This window comes from Salarias fasciatus, chromosome 1, assembly GCF_902148845.1.
Source record: "Salarias fasciatus chromosome 1, fSalaFa1.1, whole genome shotgun sequence".
In the NCBI taxonomy this organism is placed as follows: Eukaryota; Metazoa; Chordata; class Actinopteri; order Blenniiformes; family Blenniidae; genus Salarias; species Salarias fasciatus.
Genome location: NC_043745.1, coordinates 32,465,720 through 32,483,321, shown reverse-complemented (window position 1 = coordinate 32,483,321; position 17,602 = coordinate 32,465,720). Strand labels below are relative to the sequence as shown.

The window sequence follows — 17,602 nt, the reverse complement described above, 5'->3', positions numbered from 1 at the left end:
AGAAACATGTATAAAGTCAGGAAGTTTTTAATAAAATGGACAACTCGGAAGACCTTCTTCTTCTTCTGGGTTAAAAGTGGGTAGACAGCAGTGCATTGCAGCTGGAGACACGTTTTTTTAAATGAATTGAAACAAGTCAGCAAATGAGAAAAAAAAAAAAACCCAACGTGAAGTGCTGACTGTAAAACCATTGACATGTTTCTATTTCACACTTCTATGTTTGATAGATACATTTTTATACTCACATCCACATTCAGATGCTCATCTGGTTTATTTTGATGTTTCTTTTTGGATCTGTGTATGCTGATTTTGTGTGTGTGTGTGTGTGTGTGTGTGTGTGTGTGTGTGTGTGTGTGTGTGTGTGTGTTTTGAATCACCCACTGGAGACAAATAAAGTGGTGTGAACTGGATCAATGGTGGCTGGAATGAAACTCTTCTTTCTTTACCTCAACCAAACCTGAGGGGATTTTTGAAGGAGATCGCACATGTGCAGCATGAAATTTTTGAACAATTACAACCTGCAATCAGTTGGAATCAACAAAGAAAAGAAGAAATTTGATGAATGAATTTATGATTCATTTAGGTTCATTTTTATTGAATAGTTTTTTTCAGTTCATCTTAATACAGTGCTGAAAAACACTTTGAGGAAGACAGGCAGCCTGGCAGACAGGCTGGTTCTCCTCGCAGCAGCCCCACCAGTCACGCTGCAGCCCCACCAGTCACACAGCAGCCCCACCAGTCACGCTGCAGCCCCACCAGTCACACAGCAGCCCCACCAGTCACACAGCAGCCCCACCAGTCACGCTGCAGCCCCACCAGTCACGCTGCAGCCCCACCAGTCACGCTGCAGCCCCACCAGTCTCGCAGCAGCCCCACCAGTCACGCAGCAGCCTCCTCCTCATCCTTTCTACTGACTGTGGTCAGGTTTCTTTCTTTTCCGGAACAACCGGCTCCAGAAACCCTTGGGCCGGCTGCCCTCCTCCTTGTCTGCTGTTTTCCCCACAGCCTCTTTTTTACAATTTGCTTCTCCTTCTTCCAGCACTTCCACTTCTGACGTAGTCATGTTTCCCTCTCTGGTGGTGACGACCTCCTTCATCCCAGAGCGTTTCTTTAAATGTAACACTGTCCATCTTCCAAATAAATCATTTTTCTCCATAACCACAACCTTCTTGGTCTCCTCTGTGGTGTTTCCAGCTTCCTTCTTCTCTCCTTTTCCACTGACCAGCTTCACGAAGCCTCGTGTTTTCTTCCTCCTGGCCTTTATGGTCTCCACCAAGATCCTGTATGTGTCTGTAACCTTGGCTTTCTCCTCCTGAAGAATCTGATTCTCTTCCTGAAGGAACTGCTTCTCTTCCTGCAGGGTCTTGTTCTCGTCCTTCAGGGTCTGCTTCTCATTTTGGAGGGACTGGATCTGATAATGCAGCGTCTTGGTCTCTTCCTGCAGGGTCTGGTTGTTCTTCTGCAGGGTCTTGTTCTCGTCCTGCAGGGTCTTGTTCTCGTCCTGCAGGGTCTTGTTCTCGTCCTGCAGGGTCTTGTTCTCGTCCTGCAGGGTCTTGTTCTCATCCTGCAGGGTCTTGTTCTCATCCTGCAGGGTCTTGTTCTCATCCTGCAGGGTCTTGTTCTCATCCTGCAGGGTCTTGTTCTCATCCTGCAGGGTCTTGTTCTCATCCTGCAGGGTCTTGTTCTCATCCTGCAGGGTCTTGTTCTCATCCTGCAGGGTCTGGTTGTCCTTCTGCAGGGTCTTGTTCTCGTCCTGCAGGGTCTGGTTGTCCTTCTGCAGGGTCTTGTTCTCATCCTGCAGGGTCTTGTTCTCATCCTGCAGGGTCTGGTTGTCCTTCTGCAGGGTCTTGTTCTCGTCTTGCAGGGTCTGGTTCTTCTCCAGGAGGGAGTGGTTCTGTGTTTCGAGGAACTCGTTCCTCGCCTGGAGGGACTCGTTTTTCTCCTGGAGGACCTCCTGCTCCAGCGTTCCAGTTTTCTCCCTCAGTTCACTTTTCAAATTCATAATCTCCATTTCACGGTAACGAAGCGTCTCTAATAGTTCATCGATATGAGAGCGCATATCTAAAAGCTCCCGAGGAACGTTGAATCTCCGGGGAGGCTTTCTCGGAAATCCGCCTCTGAATCTGGGATCCTGACTCTGGGACATGTCTGAAGTGTTTGTCGCTAAATGTGTTTGAAATGTGTTGACTGTCGCTAAAGCTGCAGACCCACGAGATGCTTCCTTCCTCTCTGGAGCTCTGAAACAATGTGGACCAGATCAGCAGAGCTGAGCTGAAATGAGCAGAGCGCGTGATGATGTCATCAGAGCTGGAACCAGATGAGAGCCAGGCTCAGTGACGTCACACCCAGTGGTTTAACTAAGCAACAACCGCCGCAGAAAAGCTGTAATTGCGGGAAAATTCCAGCAGGGGGCGATGGTATTGGTTTCAACAAAAGCCCGCATTGGAATCCATTCAAAAATGCCGATTTTCAGAGTGCAAATAAACCCATACAGCGCCCGGTTTCAGAACATGTTCTGGCCTCCATCACTAGGTTCTACAGCCTTATTGGCTTTATCAGACTCTGATTTTCATATAAATCGTCTGTTAACTTTATTTTAGGAGTTAATTTTTTGCATAAATCGACCCGTCACAGCGCCTCGTCTGTCCACATGATGCGGTCACGTGACACGCCGGGCCAATCACATTTATATCTGGTTTCAAACGCTCAGTATGGAGACGTCCTGCTCAAACCAACAAACAGGATTTCAGAACGCACATGCCCGAAATCTGATCATAAAATTAAGATCAGACAAATTTCAATACAAGACCAAGAGAATACCGTTAAAAAATGAAAGGTAAATTTTCCATGATTGAGGGAGGAATGGAATCCACACCTACATGGCCCTGTGTGGAGAAGTGTTCTCCCCCCAATCCTAATAAGTGGCTTTTTGGTTTAGTGTAATCTTGAAAATATAAAATTTTTCCCCCCTTTTGTAAACATTTTCCCCTATGTCTCAAGTTCGATTCAGGTAATGTATAAAAAATAAATAAAACCTGAAAAATGCCATCAGCAGAGTGAGCGCAGAGATACACACTGTCTCCCCCTCTTTCTGGGCTCTCCTCTCGTGACATCTGCTGGAAAGCTCCCGGTAGCGCAGCGATGGAGGCAGCAGCACACCGTCACTGTTTTATGACTTGGCAAGTAGAAAAGAATACAATAGAAATACTCCTTTCTTCCCTCAGGGAAATTCTCGTAGCACAGCTCTACACAGAAAAGGAAGACAGAATAAACAGCACCAAAGACAAAATACCAATATGACAGAATACATTTAAATAAGTAATATTGACTGTGAATACATACCGGACCAAGTGGTGACTGGTAAAAGAGATAAACAGAACAAACACTGTTTACAAGAAGGAGTGAAAGAGCCTGATGGTTACAGAAATAAAGCATCTCCTGTTGTTGACCAGGTGGTGAGAGACATTGTTCAGGATGAACCTCAGTGTGGACCGGATCCTGCTCTCTGAGACCACCAGCACAGACTTCACCCCCCACCATGCCACTGGACTTTCTGATGAGGTTTTTGATCCACAAATATTTGTATTCCTTGAAAAAGTCCACACACAGGGGACACACAAACCCCGTTCCTCTTCAGCTCCAGCGCCAACTCCTTGGTTTGAGCTGCAGCTGGTTCAACTCACACCAAGTGACAAAGTCATCATCACATTTTTAAAGAAAGTCTGCAACATGTGATGGATCAAACGCAAATTTATTTCTCTTTTAAAGTTCAACATATAAAACACAACACCCGAGTTAAAATCATCAACAATATATTGCAAAGCCAACAAAATATGAAAAACTGGAATTGGTTCAACATGAAGACGTGTGTAAATAAACACTTGGTGATTTTATTGACAGAGCTGCTTTTCAAACAGTGGAATAAGTCCGACAGCTTACGGTTACGAAGGAGGCGAGTTTGGCTTAACTCAGCAACTATGACTTCAAATACAGGAGTGAGAGCTTATGTTCACAGAAAAGTGCAAATATTTGGCAGGGAAAAGTCAAAGGTTGAGTCAGTGCAAACAGCAGATCTGGACAAGGAAACATCATGTGACACATCAGCTCCACAGGTTAAACACATTCAGCTCGTGTGTTTTCTGATCACATATCAAACATCCCCTGAAGCAAGTAAAGTAATCCCTTAAAAAAAAATCTTCACACAACTCAAATTAAGGCTTTTAAATACAGTTCCCATACCAATCACTCTGGTCAGCATGATCCCATTTTCACATGCAGCCACATACTTCCCTTCTAAATTACAAACACCAGAACTTTCCTTTCATTCCAATGTTTGTTGCTTCCTGACCTTTACCTATTCAAGCTGCCAGATCAGTTCATCCACCCGTACTCAGACAGGCCATTCTTCTTCCACAGATCGCATCGAGCAGGTGAGTAGCTCTGGACCACTGTCAAGTTGTGTGACAGGAGAGCAGTGGCTTCTGGGAATTCCCGCCACGCGGCATCCATTTTACCTGTAAGATGGTCAGAAACTTTCAAAGCCTGAATGAAAGACCTGAATCACTGACGAGAGTGAAACAGTACAGATTTGAATTAGTTCTTCGATGTTTGTATTGATTGGATTCTAAAGTTTGCGAACACCATCCTCACCTGTTTTCACGAAGCTGAGGAGGTTCCGTTTGTAGAGATCCCAGAAACTCTGATCCTCGGTGGACAAAGTTTTACCCAGAAGAGGCTGCAGACCCCCAAAGAACGTCACAGCATCCAGGCAGTGGAAGGAGAAGCGACTGGGAAACGTCAGCAAGTCGCTGGTGGCATTGACGGGTCCTGATGGCGTGTGCGTCACGACGTAGCGATAGACTGGACTACTGAGAGCCGCTGGGGGAAGAAAAAGTATTGTAATAGACAAAGATTGACACAGCAGACACTGCTATATTGCAACATTGACTCGGCCACAAAACAGATCAGATCAGATCACTTGTAGGCAAAAAAACAAAAATCAAAATTGAGTCAATTTTGCCTGCAGAGTGAACGGAGGCTTAGTTACTACAACTTTGTTGCTTATTGCTGAAACTGGCTGAAAATAGACTAAAACTATCCCAGATAAAAATGACTAAAATGCAACTAAAACTGAGAAGCATTTTCGTCCAAAACACTGCTACCTGAGTCTTGATGAACACCAAGAAAGTGGAGAAAGTGGACCACATAGATCCAGTTCTCAGGTCTTTGCACTGGACTTGCAGTTTATGCTTTTCTTTTGGAATAAATAAATAAACGAATGAATGAATGAATGAATGAACAAATGAATGAATGAATAAATAAATAAATAAATAAATAATTTCTGTTTTTGAATGCACCCTTGTCATCGTCTGAACTGCCCTCATTTACCTGCTGCCCTTTGGGCCACGTCGCTGAGTGGACAGCTGACCCTGAGGTCAGAGGTCATGGTGGTGTATGCCCTCTCGGGGCAGCGGTCTTTGGTGGGGCAAGGATCCGAAGTCGGGTACAAGTGCAGTGCTTCAGCGGGCAGCGTCTCATTGAAGGTTGAAAGTTTCTCTGAGAGGAGGCGGGACAAAGACGAGAATCGGTGACAAACACAGGAAAACGCAGCATGTAGAACATCGGCAGCAAACAGACGCAATTAAAATAGGCGCTGTTGAGGGAAAGAAAGTAACAAAAAGGTACAGAGACTACTAATACGGAGTAATAATTCATCCTTATCGAGATGCCAGTATGTGTATTATCCACATCGGAGAAGAGGGACTGAAATGTAATTGTGGCCCAAAAGAGTTTGCATTCACGTTGTGCATGATCGCTGTTATTTCTGAAAACAAATCAAAGCAGTAAGAGAAGGACATGTCCTGCATGTTTGTATGTACTGCAAATCACTGCAATACTCAACAGTCCGAGCAATAAATCAGATTTTGTTCGTACAGCACTCAGACGAAAAGAGCTTCAAAGCATTTAAAACATAAAATCCTAAAAAAGGAAGCCTGTCCCTCGAAACCATCTGACCATATACAATACAGTAAAGCGCACACAACACTACACTGACCGCACTCGCATGCGTGCACTCACACACGCAGCTGACAGTAGGCTGACATGGCATGGCACTGAAAATCATGGAGAACGGCACCATTGGGGCCGTCCACACTGGGAGAAGTCAAAAGACCTGGTTATCTTATGAATGTTTGTATGTACTACAAATCACATCGTCATTACAATACTCAACAGCCCGACTGATAACCCGCGTTTCAGGATTTACAAAAGAAGCTCCTCCACTTTTTAAACTGAAATCAACTCCTGCTTTTTGGTAACTTGCACAGCAGCGTCCTGAACATCCACACAGCAGCTGGTACCTGTTACAAACCAGCGGTAGTCGTCCCAGGTCCATGAAGAGATGTTTTCAGCTGGAGGACTGGGGAGGAAACAGAAGTGAGTGAAGCCTGAGCTCAGCGTCTGTCAACCTTGAAGCACCTGAAACAGGACGCCTCTCACCTGAAGTCCGTCTCCTGCTGAGTCGACCCGATGAGGAACGGCACGTCGCTGTGACTCAGCTTCTTCTCCCACACCTCAAAGGGCGGCGCTTCCAGGAGGTAGCCGTCCACCGCCACCACCGGGCCGACGAAGAGCCCTTTAGTGGGAAGATCTAGTAAATCATCCGTCCCCCAGTAGGGGTACTCTTTCCACGGGATGGCCTGAGAAGAAGAAACGCAGGAATATGGGCCACCTCAGCAGGATGTTCGGAAAGGAACATTTTTTTTTCACAAATGCAAATTTTTTTAACAACCATGCAAAACCTTAACTCCACATTCACAAGTTTGCAATATTCCACAGATTCTTCTTGCGGGATGGCAAAACCTCATTTACAAACACAAGCTTCAAAATTATGTGCAAACATTCATTTACAGATGCAAAATACTTATAGCCTAATAATGAGACCGTACGGGAACGCTGCCGTTTGTCGACACCCACACACTAACATGATTTTCGGCCATCGTGAGCAACAGCCTGAAACATTTACTGACATTTAAAATAACAGTGCTGTGATGCGTGATAACTGCAGCACTGATTATTCAGCCTCTCAGTCACAAACGTGGAATTAAAGCTTCTTAAAGCATTCCTTTTCTCTTCAGAGAATGGTCCGTCTGACATATTGGGACCAAGTTTCTGTATTCAGGTACACGACAAATGCATTCAAGATGTTTCATTTCTCTACTTTCACAGTGAAATTACACACATTTCTGTCCTCTGATGGTGAAATGTCACATTCAGCTGTCAAATTGATAAAAAAAAAAAAAGCAGCTTGTCTTCACTGACTGAAGATGAGTAACAACATCAGTATTTTATGAAATCTTCAAACATTCAGGGAGTTTAACCACTGGAGTTCAGTTAAAGACCTGCTGTGTCCTAATGTTCGGTCCTACCTGCAGGACCTTTTGGACAGACAGCCGTCGGAGGCAGGCGGCGTCTTTGCAGCCCGTCTTGGTCAGAAACACTTTGTTGATTTTCTCGACTTCCTCCAGCGTTCCTTTCTGGACGGACGAGCCGCTCATGTCCACCGCCGCATGGAAAAGACCTTTGGCCAGCGGTGAGGTCATCAGAGTCCACACAGACGTCCCACCTTCGCCACACAAAGCAGAAGACATTTGAAAGAGCAGCTTTAACCAGGAGTTCAGGTTACCAATCAGATGTCTTGGTTTCCAAGTTCTGCTGCAATTCTCGACTTCGATGAAAAATCACTGGGAAAAACTGAGGATCCCTTTAGTTTAAAAACACTTCTTGCAACAACTGTGGGAAAAAAAAAATCAGTTTGCAAATTAATCAGTGTTTAAGTTGGGATTTCACTTTGATCATTTCTGATTAACTTGTAGTTCTTTTTTTTTGTCCCTTTAAAGTCATCATTGTCTCTTAGTTGTGTTTTGCATGTCTTTTAAGACCATATGTGGATGCTATCACAGTAAACTTTGGGATTTTTGCCATCTTCTTCCTCCTCTTTTGGTTAATCTTTGATGATTTTTGTGATTGCATCTTTTTCTTTTAGTTTGTTGTCTTTTTGTGATACTTTTTGTGGTGTTTTTTTTTCATGTTTACTATAATTTCAAGGCTGGATTGTGTGGCGTTAGACCTTCATTAGTCTTTAGGGATCTGTGTCTCTGCCTCATAAGGCTTTTCAGTTTCTGCTCAATATGCATAGTCACTGTCCTCAAATATCAGAAAGCAACAACACCACTGAGCTAAGAAGAACATACACTTTTTTTCAGGGAAATGATTATTCAGCACAGACAAAACTTCAAGCAGTTTCAGTGGATTCATACCAGTGCTGTGTCCAACTATGGTGACTTTCTCAGGATCTCCGCCGAACGCTTGAATGTTCTTCTGCACCCACTGCAGAGCAGCGATCTGGTCCAGGAAGCCATAATTCCCTGAGGAGGAGGAGAAGGAGAAGGAGGAAGCAGGGAAGGATTGATGAGTGACGACAGCCTGCTTTGATGTGTCCTTGTTTCCGCCGTCCCATTTTCTTCATCAGAAACAAAAGTGGCTCTTCTGCAGTGGCTTTTCTGGCAGCCAAAACTAAATTTAACTCGTCTCCAGCTGAGGGAGCGAGGAAATGGGGCAGGGAATTAGGAGTATTCATAATTAGAAAGTGTGAGGAGTGCACGGGGAGGGGGACTCATCCATCCATCCATCGTGTCATGGAATGTCTAAACATTCACTGGGTCATTTCACATCAAGGCCACACTAGTCTGGTTTCCATGATGCAACAGAAATCACACTGCAAACATTCCTGCAGAACTCCATTCATCCAGATGGCATGAGCATCCATTAAGTATTCACAGCTTAATGGAAAGGTATGGACGTTTTCACAATTCAGTTCCAACACGAGCACAGCGTAAACACCATAAATATGAAAGTTCTGCTTAAATGGTAAACAGCTTGGCAGGAAATATCCAACGTATCCATTATGAACTCTCACAGTGCACTGATGAAAGCTTCTAAAAGCTTCCACTATTCTTGATTTTCAGGGTCCAGATTAGTTTTTCTTAACTTTCCTCTATTCAAACTGTGGCGTTTTTTAATCACTTTTTTGCTGTAAATGCTGCAATATTTCACCTGTGCACAAACAATACCAATCCACGCAGAAAATCAAGCCTATACATCACTACAGTTTATAGGGTTTACATTTTTACTGCACAGCTGCAAAAGATTAGAATTCATACATAATCCACCTGTTTCCCATAATACTGTTTTTGCCGTATTTATTTTGAAAACACAGGAGGAACTATGGTTGCAAAATTACAATTTTAACCACTGAAATGTTGCTGTCAATTATCTATACATAGTCCATAAATAATTTCTAGAAAAAGACACGTACAAATGAAGATTGTTGAACTTTAGCTCAGCAGTCTGGTTTGAGGACACAAGGAAAATCTTCAATGAAGGAGAGATAGAGCAACAAACATCTACAGTGTTGAATAACATCAAGTTCTGTTCAACAGCCCTGTCCTCACTGTGGTGACAGTCAGAAAAACAGCTCTGCCATCAGGTGAGGTGCAGAGCTGATCTGAAAAGGGGGATTATTTCTGCTAGGAGGAGATACTGGATGCAGACTGAACACCAGCGTGAAACAGGGGGATCAGAACTGTTACCAGCTACAAACAAACCCCCTGCCCACCCTCCGCAGTCCACCCCTCCATCCTGATCAGCTGAACACTGCATGAGGCAGCCTGACACTGGATGGAGATGGTGAAGCATCAGGAAGGCTACTGGTTCAGACGGGGTCACAGGACTGCTTGTAAAAGCCAGTGCACACTGCGGGTGTCAACGTCTACATGTGTAAAAGCAATAAAGTAGGTAAAAAAATCATAACTTTTACTTTCTCTGTGAAAGTTTCTAGAAATGACTGTGCTGTATTTGGCACTTTATAAATAACGATGAACTGATATGAATTGAATGGGACCATTTAGTAAAATCAATAACTGTGCACATGTGATTTTTTTCCCTCATTCTCCTCTCTGTCCATTTCTCACCTATATATTGTATTTTTAGGCATGAAAATGTTGCTTGAAAGCTTCAGATTCACTTTTTTTTTTTCTTTTGTTTGTTTGTTTTAAACCTGTCCTGTCCAGCATGGAAGCAGCAGAATGGGAGTCTGGCTGCTGTAATACACCTGACAGATTTGCTTTTCCAAGAGGAGTTTAAACTCCAGTGTTAAGAGGAGTTTAAAGCTCCTCTTATAAAAAATGCTTTTTTTTTTTTTTAAAACTTATTTCGTTTATTTTGAGTGCTGATCCATGATATTGCTGGACCTGACAGGGGGACAGAAAGTGAAAGAAAAAGAAAGTGAAAAAAAAACAAATAAGTGTACAAGCAAGCTAACAACAACAAAAGGGGGTGAAGAGAAGGAAGAGAGCGCAAGGATAGACATTCTTTTTTTTTTTTTTTTAACTCCAGACAATGGGCTACTGCCCCTACATAAAGACACGACAGAGGGCATCTTCTGGACTTGTTGGAGAATTTAAAGGTGCCGTATCGGCAGGATTACCTTCGCAAGATGGCGATTTGACCAATCCAAGATGGCGATTTGAAACCCGGAGTCGTGCCCACCTCGGGGTGCCGAGCGGGGCCGGCAGTGTCACGGCCGGGTTTGATTCACCTGTGACCTTTTCACGGCGGGACTGGGGTCAAAGCCTTTTTTTGTAAGAATTAAGTAGAAACAGACAGTGTGATCCGTGGTGTTTTGATGATGTTATGTCCGACGAGGCAGGTAAATGTGCGGGCCTGGACTTCCTCATGCGTGTTCACGAGAAGCAGAGCTTTGAAGCGTGGCCCCTCGATCAGTCAGGATTGAACTTCAGGGGCTCTTCTGATTGGTCAAACATACCTGGAGCGGTCGAGAATCCTTTTCAGCTCAGAACAGAGACAGATGGAAACGCTGCTACCTCGCGGTAGTGCAAATATACTACACTCCTAAAGGATTATCAATGGATACTCTAACATTTAATCCAAAGAAAACACAAACAAATTCGCATTGACTAGCAAAATCCTGCCTACAGCACCTTTAACTGGGGCATGCAAACTGAGGATTCAAGTATGAAATTACACCAAAGCATAAGGAGAGGCCTTCTACAGATCACCATTGGCCTAACCCACCACAAGAAAACAAGTTAACCGAGTCCACAGGTAGAATGTGAAAAGCAATTAAAGATCAGCACTATCATGAAAATATGTTAGTGGATAGTGATAGTGATCATGCATATATGACCCCTGACCCCTGAGAAGATTAGAAGGAGGCCAGAGAGACCCTCAGGACCCAGATAACCGGCAGCCACCCCAGAGCCCAGATCCGAGTCACTCCTCCAGGCAGACACCCACGCGCTGGTCCAGAAGGGGGTAGAGGAAAGCCTCGGCCGGGACCCCCGGTGGCCAAGACCGGCAGGAGCTTTTTATATTTTACTGGGCTCTTACTATGTTTATTTGCACTATGAAAATTTTCGGCATTTTTGAAGGGTTCCAATGAGACTTGTGTTCTTTTTGAAACCAACATCATCGCCCCTTGCTGGAATTTCCCTGGCATTACAGCTTTTCTGCACTGCTGCATTAACTTCATTTTTTACCAGTGGAGGTTGGTGTTTGTGTAGAACCAGGTACATGTAGGTTAGAAGTCCGTGTTACACATGGAGATTTTTTTTTTTTTTAACTTCGACCCTCCTAGTGCACACCGAAGAGTTTGTCTTCTTTTATTAATTACAGTAACATAAAAACACCTTTCTGACCTTTCATTGACGGACCTTCATTTTAAGGCATGAAAACCAGAAGCAGACAACCTCACAGAGACATACGAACTGTTTCCTGTAAGTTGGGATTCGGTGTTTCATACCCGACGTGTTCCTTGGAGACCCTTCCCTCAGCACCTCCAGAGCCAGGAAGCCAAAGGCGTTGAGTCTGTAGTTGAAGCTCACGTAGACCACTCCCGTGTCGGCGGCCAGCTCCTCGGTGGGCGAGTAGCCCGGCTCGTTTCCGCTGAGCATGTGCAGGTAGCCCCCATGGATCCACACCACGACGGGCAGCCGGGCGCCAGGCTGCAGCGTGGGCGTCCACACGTTGATGAAGAGGCAGTCCTCTTGGCCCATCAGCCGCCCCGTGCTGGACAGCGGCCGCACCTGAGTGCACATGCTGCGGAAATGGCCCGCATCTGTGACCTCGCTGCTGCACGCCGGGGGGGCCGGTGGGGCCCAGCGCAGGGCACCCACTGGAGGTGCCGCATAGGGGATGCCTTTAAAGGAGTATGCTCCATTTTTCTGCAGGAAACAAAATAACTTATGATCAGGAATGATTATTTCTTCACTTTTTCACTGGGTTTTAATGCTCTGAACAGACTTACATCTCAGCTTTATTTTAAAATTAATTTTATTCTTTCAGTCTGTCATACCTATATTTCATTTTATATTGTTAAGCTAAATATGAACCATCTTTAACTTTTCATCCTATAACACAGATTTGTTACTGCTGACTGAACTTAATGGTAAATAGGCTCCATGTTGAAGCTCCTTATTTTCTTCAAAATAATTACTTTTGTTTACTCTGACAAGAACTGTTCTTGAAAAGTTACATTTTCAGTGGCTCTATTCGAAGAAAAACACTGTGTAAATGAACACCCAAAATGCATCTAAAGTGTTGAGTTGTGACTTCAAAATGTTGTTGTGTCAATGTAATATAAATACTTCATTAATCCCAGATGGAAATTCTTGGAACCAATTTCCCTCTGAGATTAAAGCTTGTGTCCGGAGTTTCCGTTCATTTCCAATGTATGTATCATTTTTAACAGAGCTTAAATGTGTCAGTCTGGTTCGATACTACAATATAATATTAGCATAAAGCAATATAAAAATTTATTTATGAGCTCCGCCTTCGTCTCATAGACCCCCATGTTATCCGAAAAAGCGCCGGTCAGCGTCAGCCAAAGGATTTCGAGCTTCCGCCTTGTCGTGCTGTCAATCAAAGTGTGCACGCAGCCAGAGAGCATGCGCACTCACCCAGGCAGAGGTGAGTTTGCTACGCAGCAGCCGCCGCGCTTACCTCGGATATATCCACTGTCTGCTGAACATCCACCGTAAACGGCTAAACATGTCGGATGTTGTAAGACTCGGAGGCTCTCATTTTCACCCGACAGATCATTCGCGTGCATAATTAAAGGGGCGTAGCTTGGTCGCTCATGAAAGCAGAGGGAGGGCGGAACCTCCAGATGTTGGATTAAAAAAACCTCTCTCTTTCAAAACTCCGGACATGAGCTTTAATGAAGTACGGTACTTCTACTCTCTTCTGTTTACATGGAGTCTTAGAAAACACTGTGTGGGAACTGACTGTGACTGCATGAGAATTCTGAACTCACATGTCTCCCTTTGAAGTCACCGCAGTCTGTTGAAACCTGGGCAACATCAGGTGGCAGCGTCTGTGCCACGCAGCCCAGGTAGGTGGCAAGACAGGTGAGGAGGATGCAGCGACGGAACAGGGCCTCGTTCATTTTCACTCTGGAACAGAAAGTCAAAGTAATTCTACTTCAGGGGCCACATACAATCCTATTTCATCTTGAGGCGGCCAGACCGGTACAACAGTGGCATTATAACAACGTAATACCAAACTTCAATGGTTTTCTTTGCTTTGGTGAATCATTTTCCTTTCCAATTAAAATGCCTTGCATTTGTAATTCACTTCAGAACTTCAGCATCACATCAGAGGGAATCGCCTCCCACCAGAACTGCCACCTTAACGTGGTGGGGGACTCTGAGCGCCCGCATGATCCCAGGAGCTATGTTGTGGGGAGGGTTATGCCCCTGGTAGGGTCTCCCCTGGCAAACGTCCTGGGTGACGGGCCACACTGAGAGAAGTTCAAAAGCCCTTATGGGAAGGAATAAAACAAAGGTTGTGACGTCGTCCGGTATGGCGCAGCCAGTGCCCCACTCCGGAGCCAGGCCTTGGGTTGGGGCTTGTAAGCGAGCACCTGGTAGCTGGGCCTTTGCCCACGGGGCCCGGCCGGGCTCAGCCCAAAGGGGTGACATGGGCCTGACCTCTAGTGGGCTCGTCACCAACTCAATGAACCGCAAGGGCCCAGGTGCAATGTGGATTTGGTGGCAGCTGACGGCACTATGCCCGGCGACCCAGCTTGTGAGGGAAGCTGTGAGGTACCGGCTAGATATAGTCGGGCTCACCTCCACACATAGTCTGGGTCTTGGAATCCAGCCTCTTGATAAGGGCTGGACTCTCCACTTCTCTGACGTTGCCTGTAGTGAGTTACCCACAGTGGCATGGCTTTGCGTATAGCCCCACAGTTCATCCACCATGTGTTAGAGTTCGCCCCAGTGAACGAGAGGTTCGAATCTCTGCGCCTTGGGGTCGGTGACAGGCGCTTCACTTTTGTTTCGACTTACGGGCCGACGACCCGGCCTTCTTGGAGTCCCTGTGAGGGGTGCTGGACAGTGCTCCAGCTGGGGACTCCATGATTCTACTGGGGGACTTCAACACCCTCGTGGGCAGCGACAGTGACATTAGAGGGATAATTGGGTCGTATGGTCTCCCTGATCTGAACCCGATTGGTGTCCTGAACTGCAGCCCGACTAGTTGTGAAAGCAAAAACTCTGGACTGGGAGGAGATTGGGAGGCCATGGAGGAGGACTACCGATCAGCCTCATAGAAATTCTGGCAAACCATCCGGTGCCTCAGGAGGGGAAAGTAGGTCTCTACCAACCCTGTTTACAGTGGAGGTGGGGTGTTGCTGACCTCAAGTGGGGATGTTATCGGATGGTGTAAGGAATACTTTGGGGACCTCCTCAATCCCGTTGCCATGTCTTCTGTGGAGGGAATACAGGCTGAGGTCTCAGAGGTGGATTTACCCATCACTGAGCTGAAGTCAGCTCAGTGATGGGGGGTTTGGTGCAGAGGTGTGGGGGCAGCGCGGTACTCACATGCAGCGTCGGAGCATGGAGTGTCGGGTCGGACTGCCCCTTGTACGGCCACGGCACCCTCCGCTGCACACTGCTCCCTCGGCGGCCGCCTCGTTCGCCTATTCCCATTCAAACCGCGGCGCACAGACGACGCCATGACTGCATTTGCACTTCATGCCACTAGGTGCGCTGTTTGCATGTTCAACCTTATTTTACACAGACACCACAGAGGAAGAGGGGCGCCGCAGCCGCTGCAGGCTCTCTCTGCATGTTGTTAGAAAAAGAGTGTGAGCCGGCAAGACGTGGTAAAATGTGCATTGATGCGATGCACCATTTTTTCAATAAAAGAGAAGAACCGAACGATTGTTTCCGCACATTTTCTTTACGTCGTATCAATTAAACTGTATCACAAGTAGTTTGTGTACTCAAAAGACCAAGATTCCTTGCGGATAGAACATGCGCAGAACAGTATTTCATGTCCTTTTCGACCGGGTTTTTAAATATGAATATGAGCATATTCAGGGTTTTGCACGTGTTTATATGGCTGTGCGCCATGTAATGTATCCGTCAATATTCCAGTTAATAAAGAGTTTTTGCCTTATATAAACGTACTTAATCTCGCGGCATTTGATCTCGCGAGATCGCAATGCCGCGAGATCTCGCGAGATCTCGCGACACGAGATCTTGTCCCATCCCTACTGGTAGGGCATAGGTGTTTATGGCCTGGATCTTATTTTTGCCATTCAGGTGGCTCTTCAGGACTTGTCTTACTCTCTGTAGGTATTTGGCTGTGGCTGACTTTCGAGCTGCCTCCTCATGGTTACCATTTACCTGTGGGATCCCCAGGTACTTGTAGCTGTCCTGCACATCTGTTATGTTCCCTTCAGGTAATTCAACTCCTTCAGTTGTGATCACCTTCCCTCTTCTAGATACCATTCGTCCACACTTATCCAGTCCGAATGACATCTCAATGTCATTGCTGTATATCCTGGTGAGGTGAATCAGGGAGTCGATGTCACGCTCATTCTTGGCATACAGATTGATGTCATCCATGTAGAGGAGGTGGCTGACAGTTGCTCCGCTCTTGAACCGGTATCCAAAGCCGCTCTTGGTAATGATCTGGCTGAGGGGCTTCAGGCCTATGCAGAACAGCAGGGGGATGCAGGGCATCACCTTGGTATATGCCGCATTTGATGCTCACCTGTGCCACTGACTTTGAGTTGGCCTCTAGACTTGTCTTCCACAGCCCCATTGCATTCTGAATGAAGCTCCTTAGAGTCCTGTTGATGTTGTACAGTTTCAAGCACTCCAGTATCCATGTGTGTGGCATTGAGTCATAGGCTTTCTTGTAATCAATCCAGGCAGTGCACAGGTTGGTGCTGCGGGCCTTGCAGCCTTGAGCAATTGGCTTGTCAACCAATAGCTGGTGTTTGGCCTCCCTGATGTTATTGCCAATCCTTTTTTGTGCTTTACTCATGTACTGATCCATGTGCCTACTTATCTTGGCCGCTATGATGCCGGATAGGAGTTTCCATGTGGTGCTGAGGCAGGTTATAGGCCAGTAGTTTGATGGTATTGTTCCCTTCTGGGCGTCCTTCATGATGAGGACTGTCCGACCTTGGGTTAGCCACTCAGGGTGGGTCCCTGATATTAGCAGCTGGTTCATTTGTGCTGCAAGGCGTTCATGGAGTGCAGTTAGCTTCTTAGGCCAGTAGGTGTGAATCTTGTTGGGCCCTGGAGGTGTCCAGCTCTTCATTTTGGCCGCTCTTGCCTGCACATCTGCTGTTGTAATTACTACTGGGTCTTGTTCTGGGAGGTTGCTGTGCTCTGCCTGCAAGCCTGCCAGCCATTGGGCAATGGTGTTGTGTGACACATCTTTCTCCCAGATACTCTTCCAGTATTGCTCAGTCTCAGCCCTGGGTGGGTCTGCTGTGGTCTTACTACCCTGCCACTGAGAGTAGACCTTAGCTGGATTGTTGGAGAACACCCTGTTTATTCTCCTGGTCTCCGCTTCTCTCGTGTATCTCTTTAGGCGGGTAGAAAGGGCAGTGAGTCTTTGCTTAGCAGTCTCCAGTGCCTCAGTTATTGACAGCTTTCTGTATTTCTTGGGCAGTTCTTTCTTGAGATTCACCCCTCTGCTTAGTTCTGTGAGGAAGCTGACTTCTCTCCGTGTTGCCATGATTTTTGCCTCTAGCCTTCTTTTCCATGGAGGTTCTTATTCACTCCGGCTACTCATGCTGTTCATCTTGTAGTCAAGCATCTCTAGGATGACTGTCGCTGTTGCATATATCAGCTGATTGGTCTCAGTGATGGTGCTGGTAGGGATTGTTAGCAGTGCTTGTTCACATCTTCCAGTAGAGATTCCTATGGTACTTTATCATTACTTAGCCTTGGCAGCCAGGAGGGTGTTGAGTTTCCCCAGGACGTCATGATCTTCTCTCTCAGGTCAGCTGCTCTCGTGTTCAGCTCTGTTATTGGGGCTTGGTATCCAATCTGGTATGACCTGTTGTCCTGGCTCCCCCTTGATGTAGCATCTGGTACCGTGGGTGAGATGCTGGGCCTTGGTACCCATTCTTGTTTCACCTCCTCAATCTCCAACTGTGATAGTAAGTTCCTCTTGCGGATATTCGAGCACTGATTTAGTAGCTGCTTCGTAGTCA

The 17,602-nt window shown here is 45.9% G+C and overlaps 1 protein-coding gene across 1 annotated transcript; it reads right to left on the bottom strand.

Moving 5' to 3' along the window:
- Window positions 1-4,337: 4,337 nt before the first annotated feature.
- On the bottom strand, window positions 4,338-13,525 carry LOC115387362 (para-nitrobenzyl esterase-like). Its single transcript, XM_030090088.1, has 9 exons — window positions 13,394-13,525; window positions 11,882-12,302; window positions 8,319-8,426; window positions 7,428-7,624; window positions 6,499-6,698; window positions 6,360-6,418; window positions 5,389-5,556; window positions 4,651-4,878; window positions 4,338-4,514 (listed from the first exon to the last, which is right to left on the bottom strand). Exons 1-9 carry the CDS (start codon window positions 13,523-13,525, stop codon window positions 4,372-4,374), a joined length of 1,656 nt encoding a protein of 551 aa, XP_029945948.1. The 3' UTR covers window positions 4,338-4,371.
- Window positions 13,526-17,602: the final 4,077 nt, after the last annotated feature.

Excerpts from the sequence above, each read along its gene's own strand:
- LOC115387362 (XM_030090088.1), bottom strand. The coding sequence starts at position 13,525 with ATGAACGAGGCCCTGTTCCGTCGCTGCATCCTCCTCACCTGTCTTGCC. Across the intron at positions 7,625-8,318 it reads CATAGTTGGACACAGCACTG|GTGGGACGTCTGTGTGGACT; the intron begins GTATGAATCCAC and ends TGTGTGGCGAAG. Across the intron at positions 4,879-5,388 it reads CGTGGCCCAAAGGGCAGCAG|CGGCTCTCAGTAGTCCAGTC; the intron begins GTAAATGAGGGC and ends TTCTTCCCCCAG.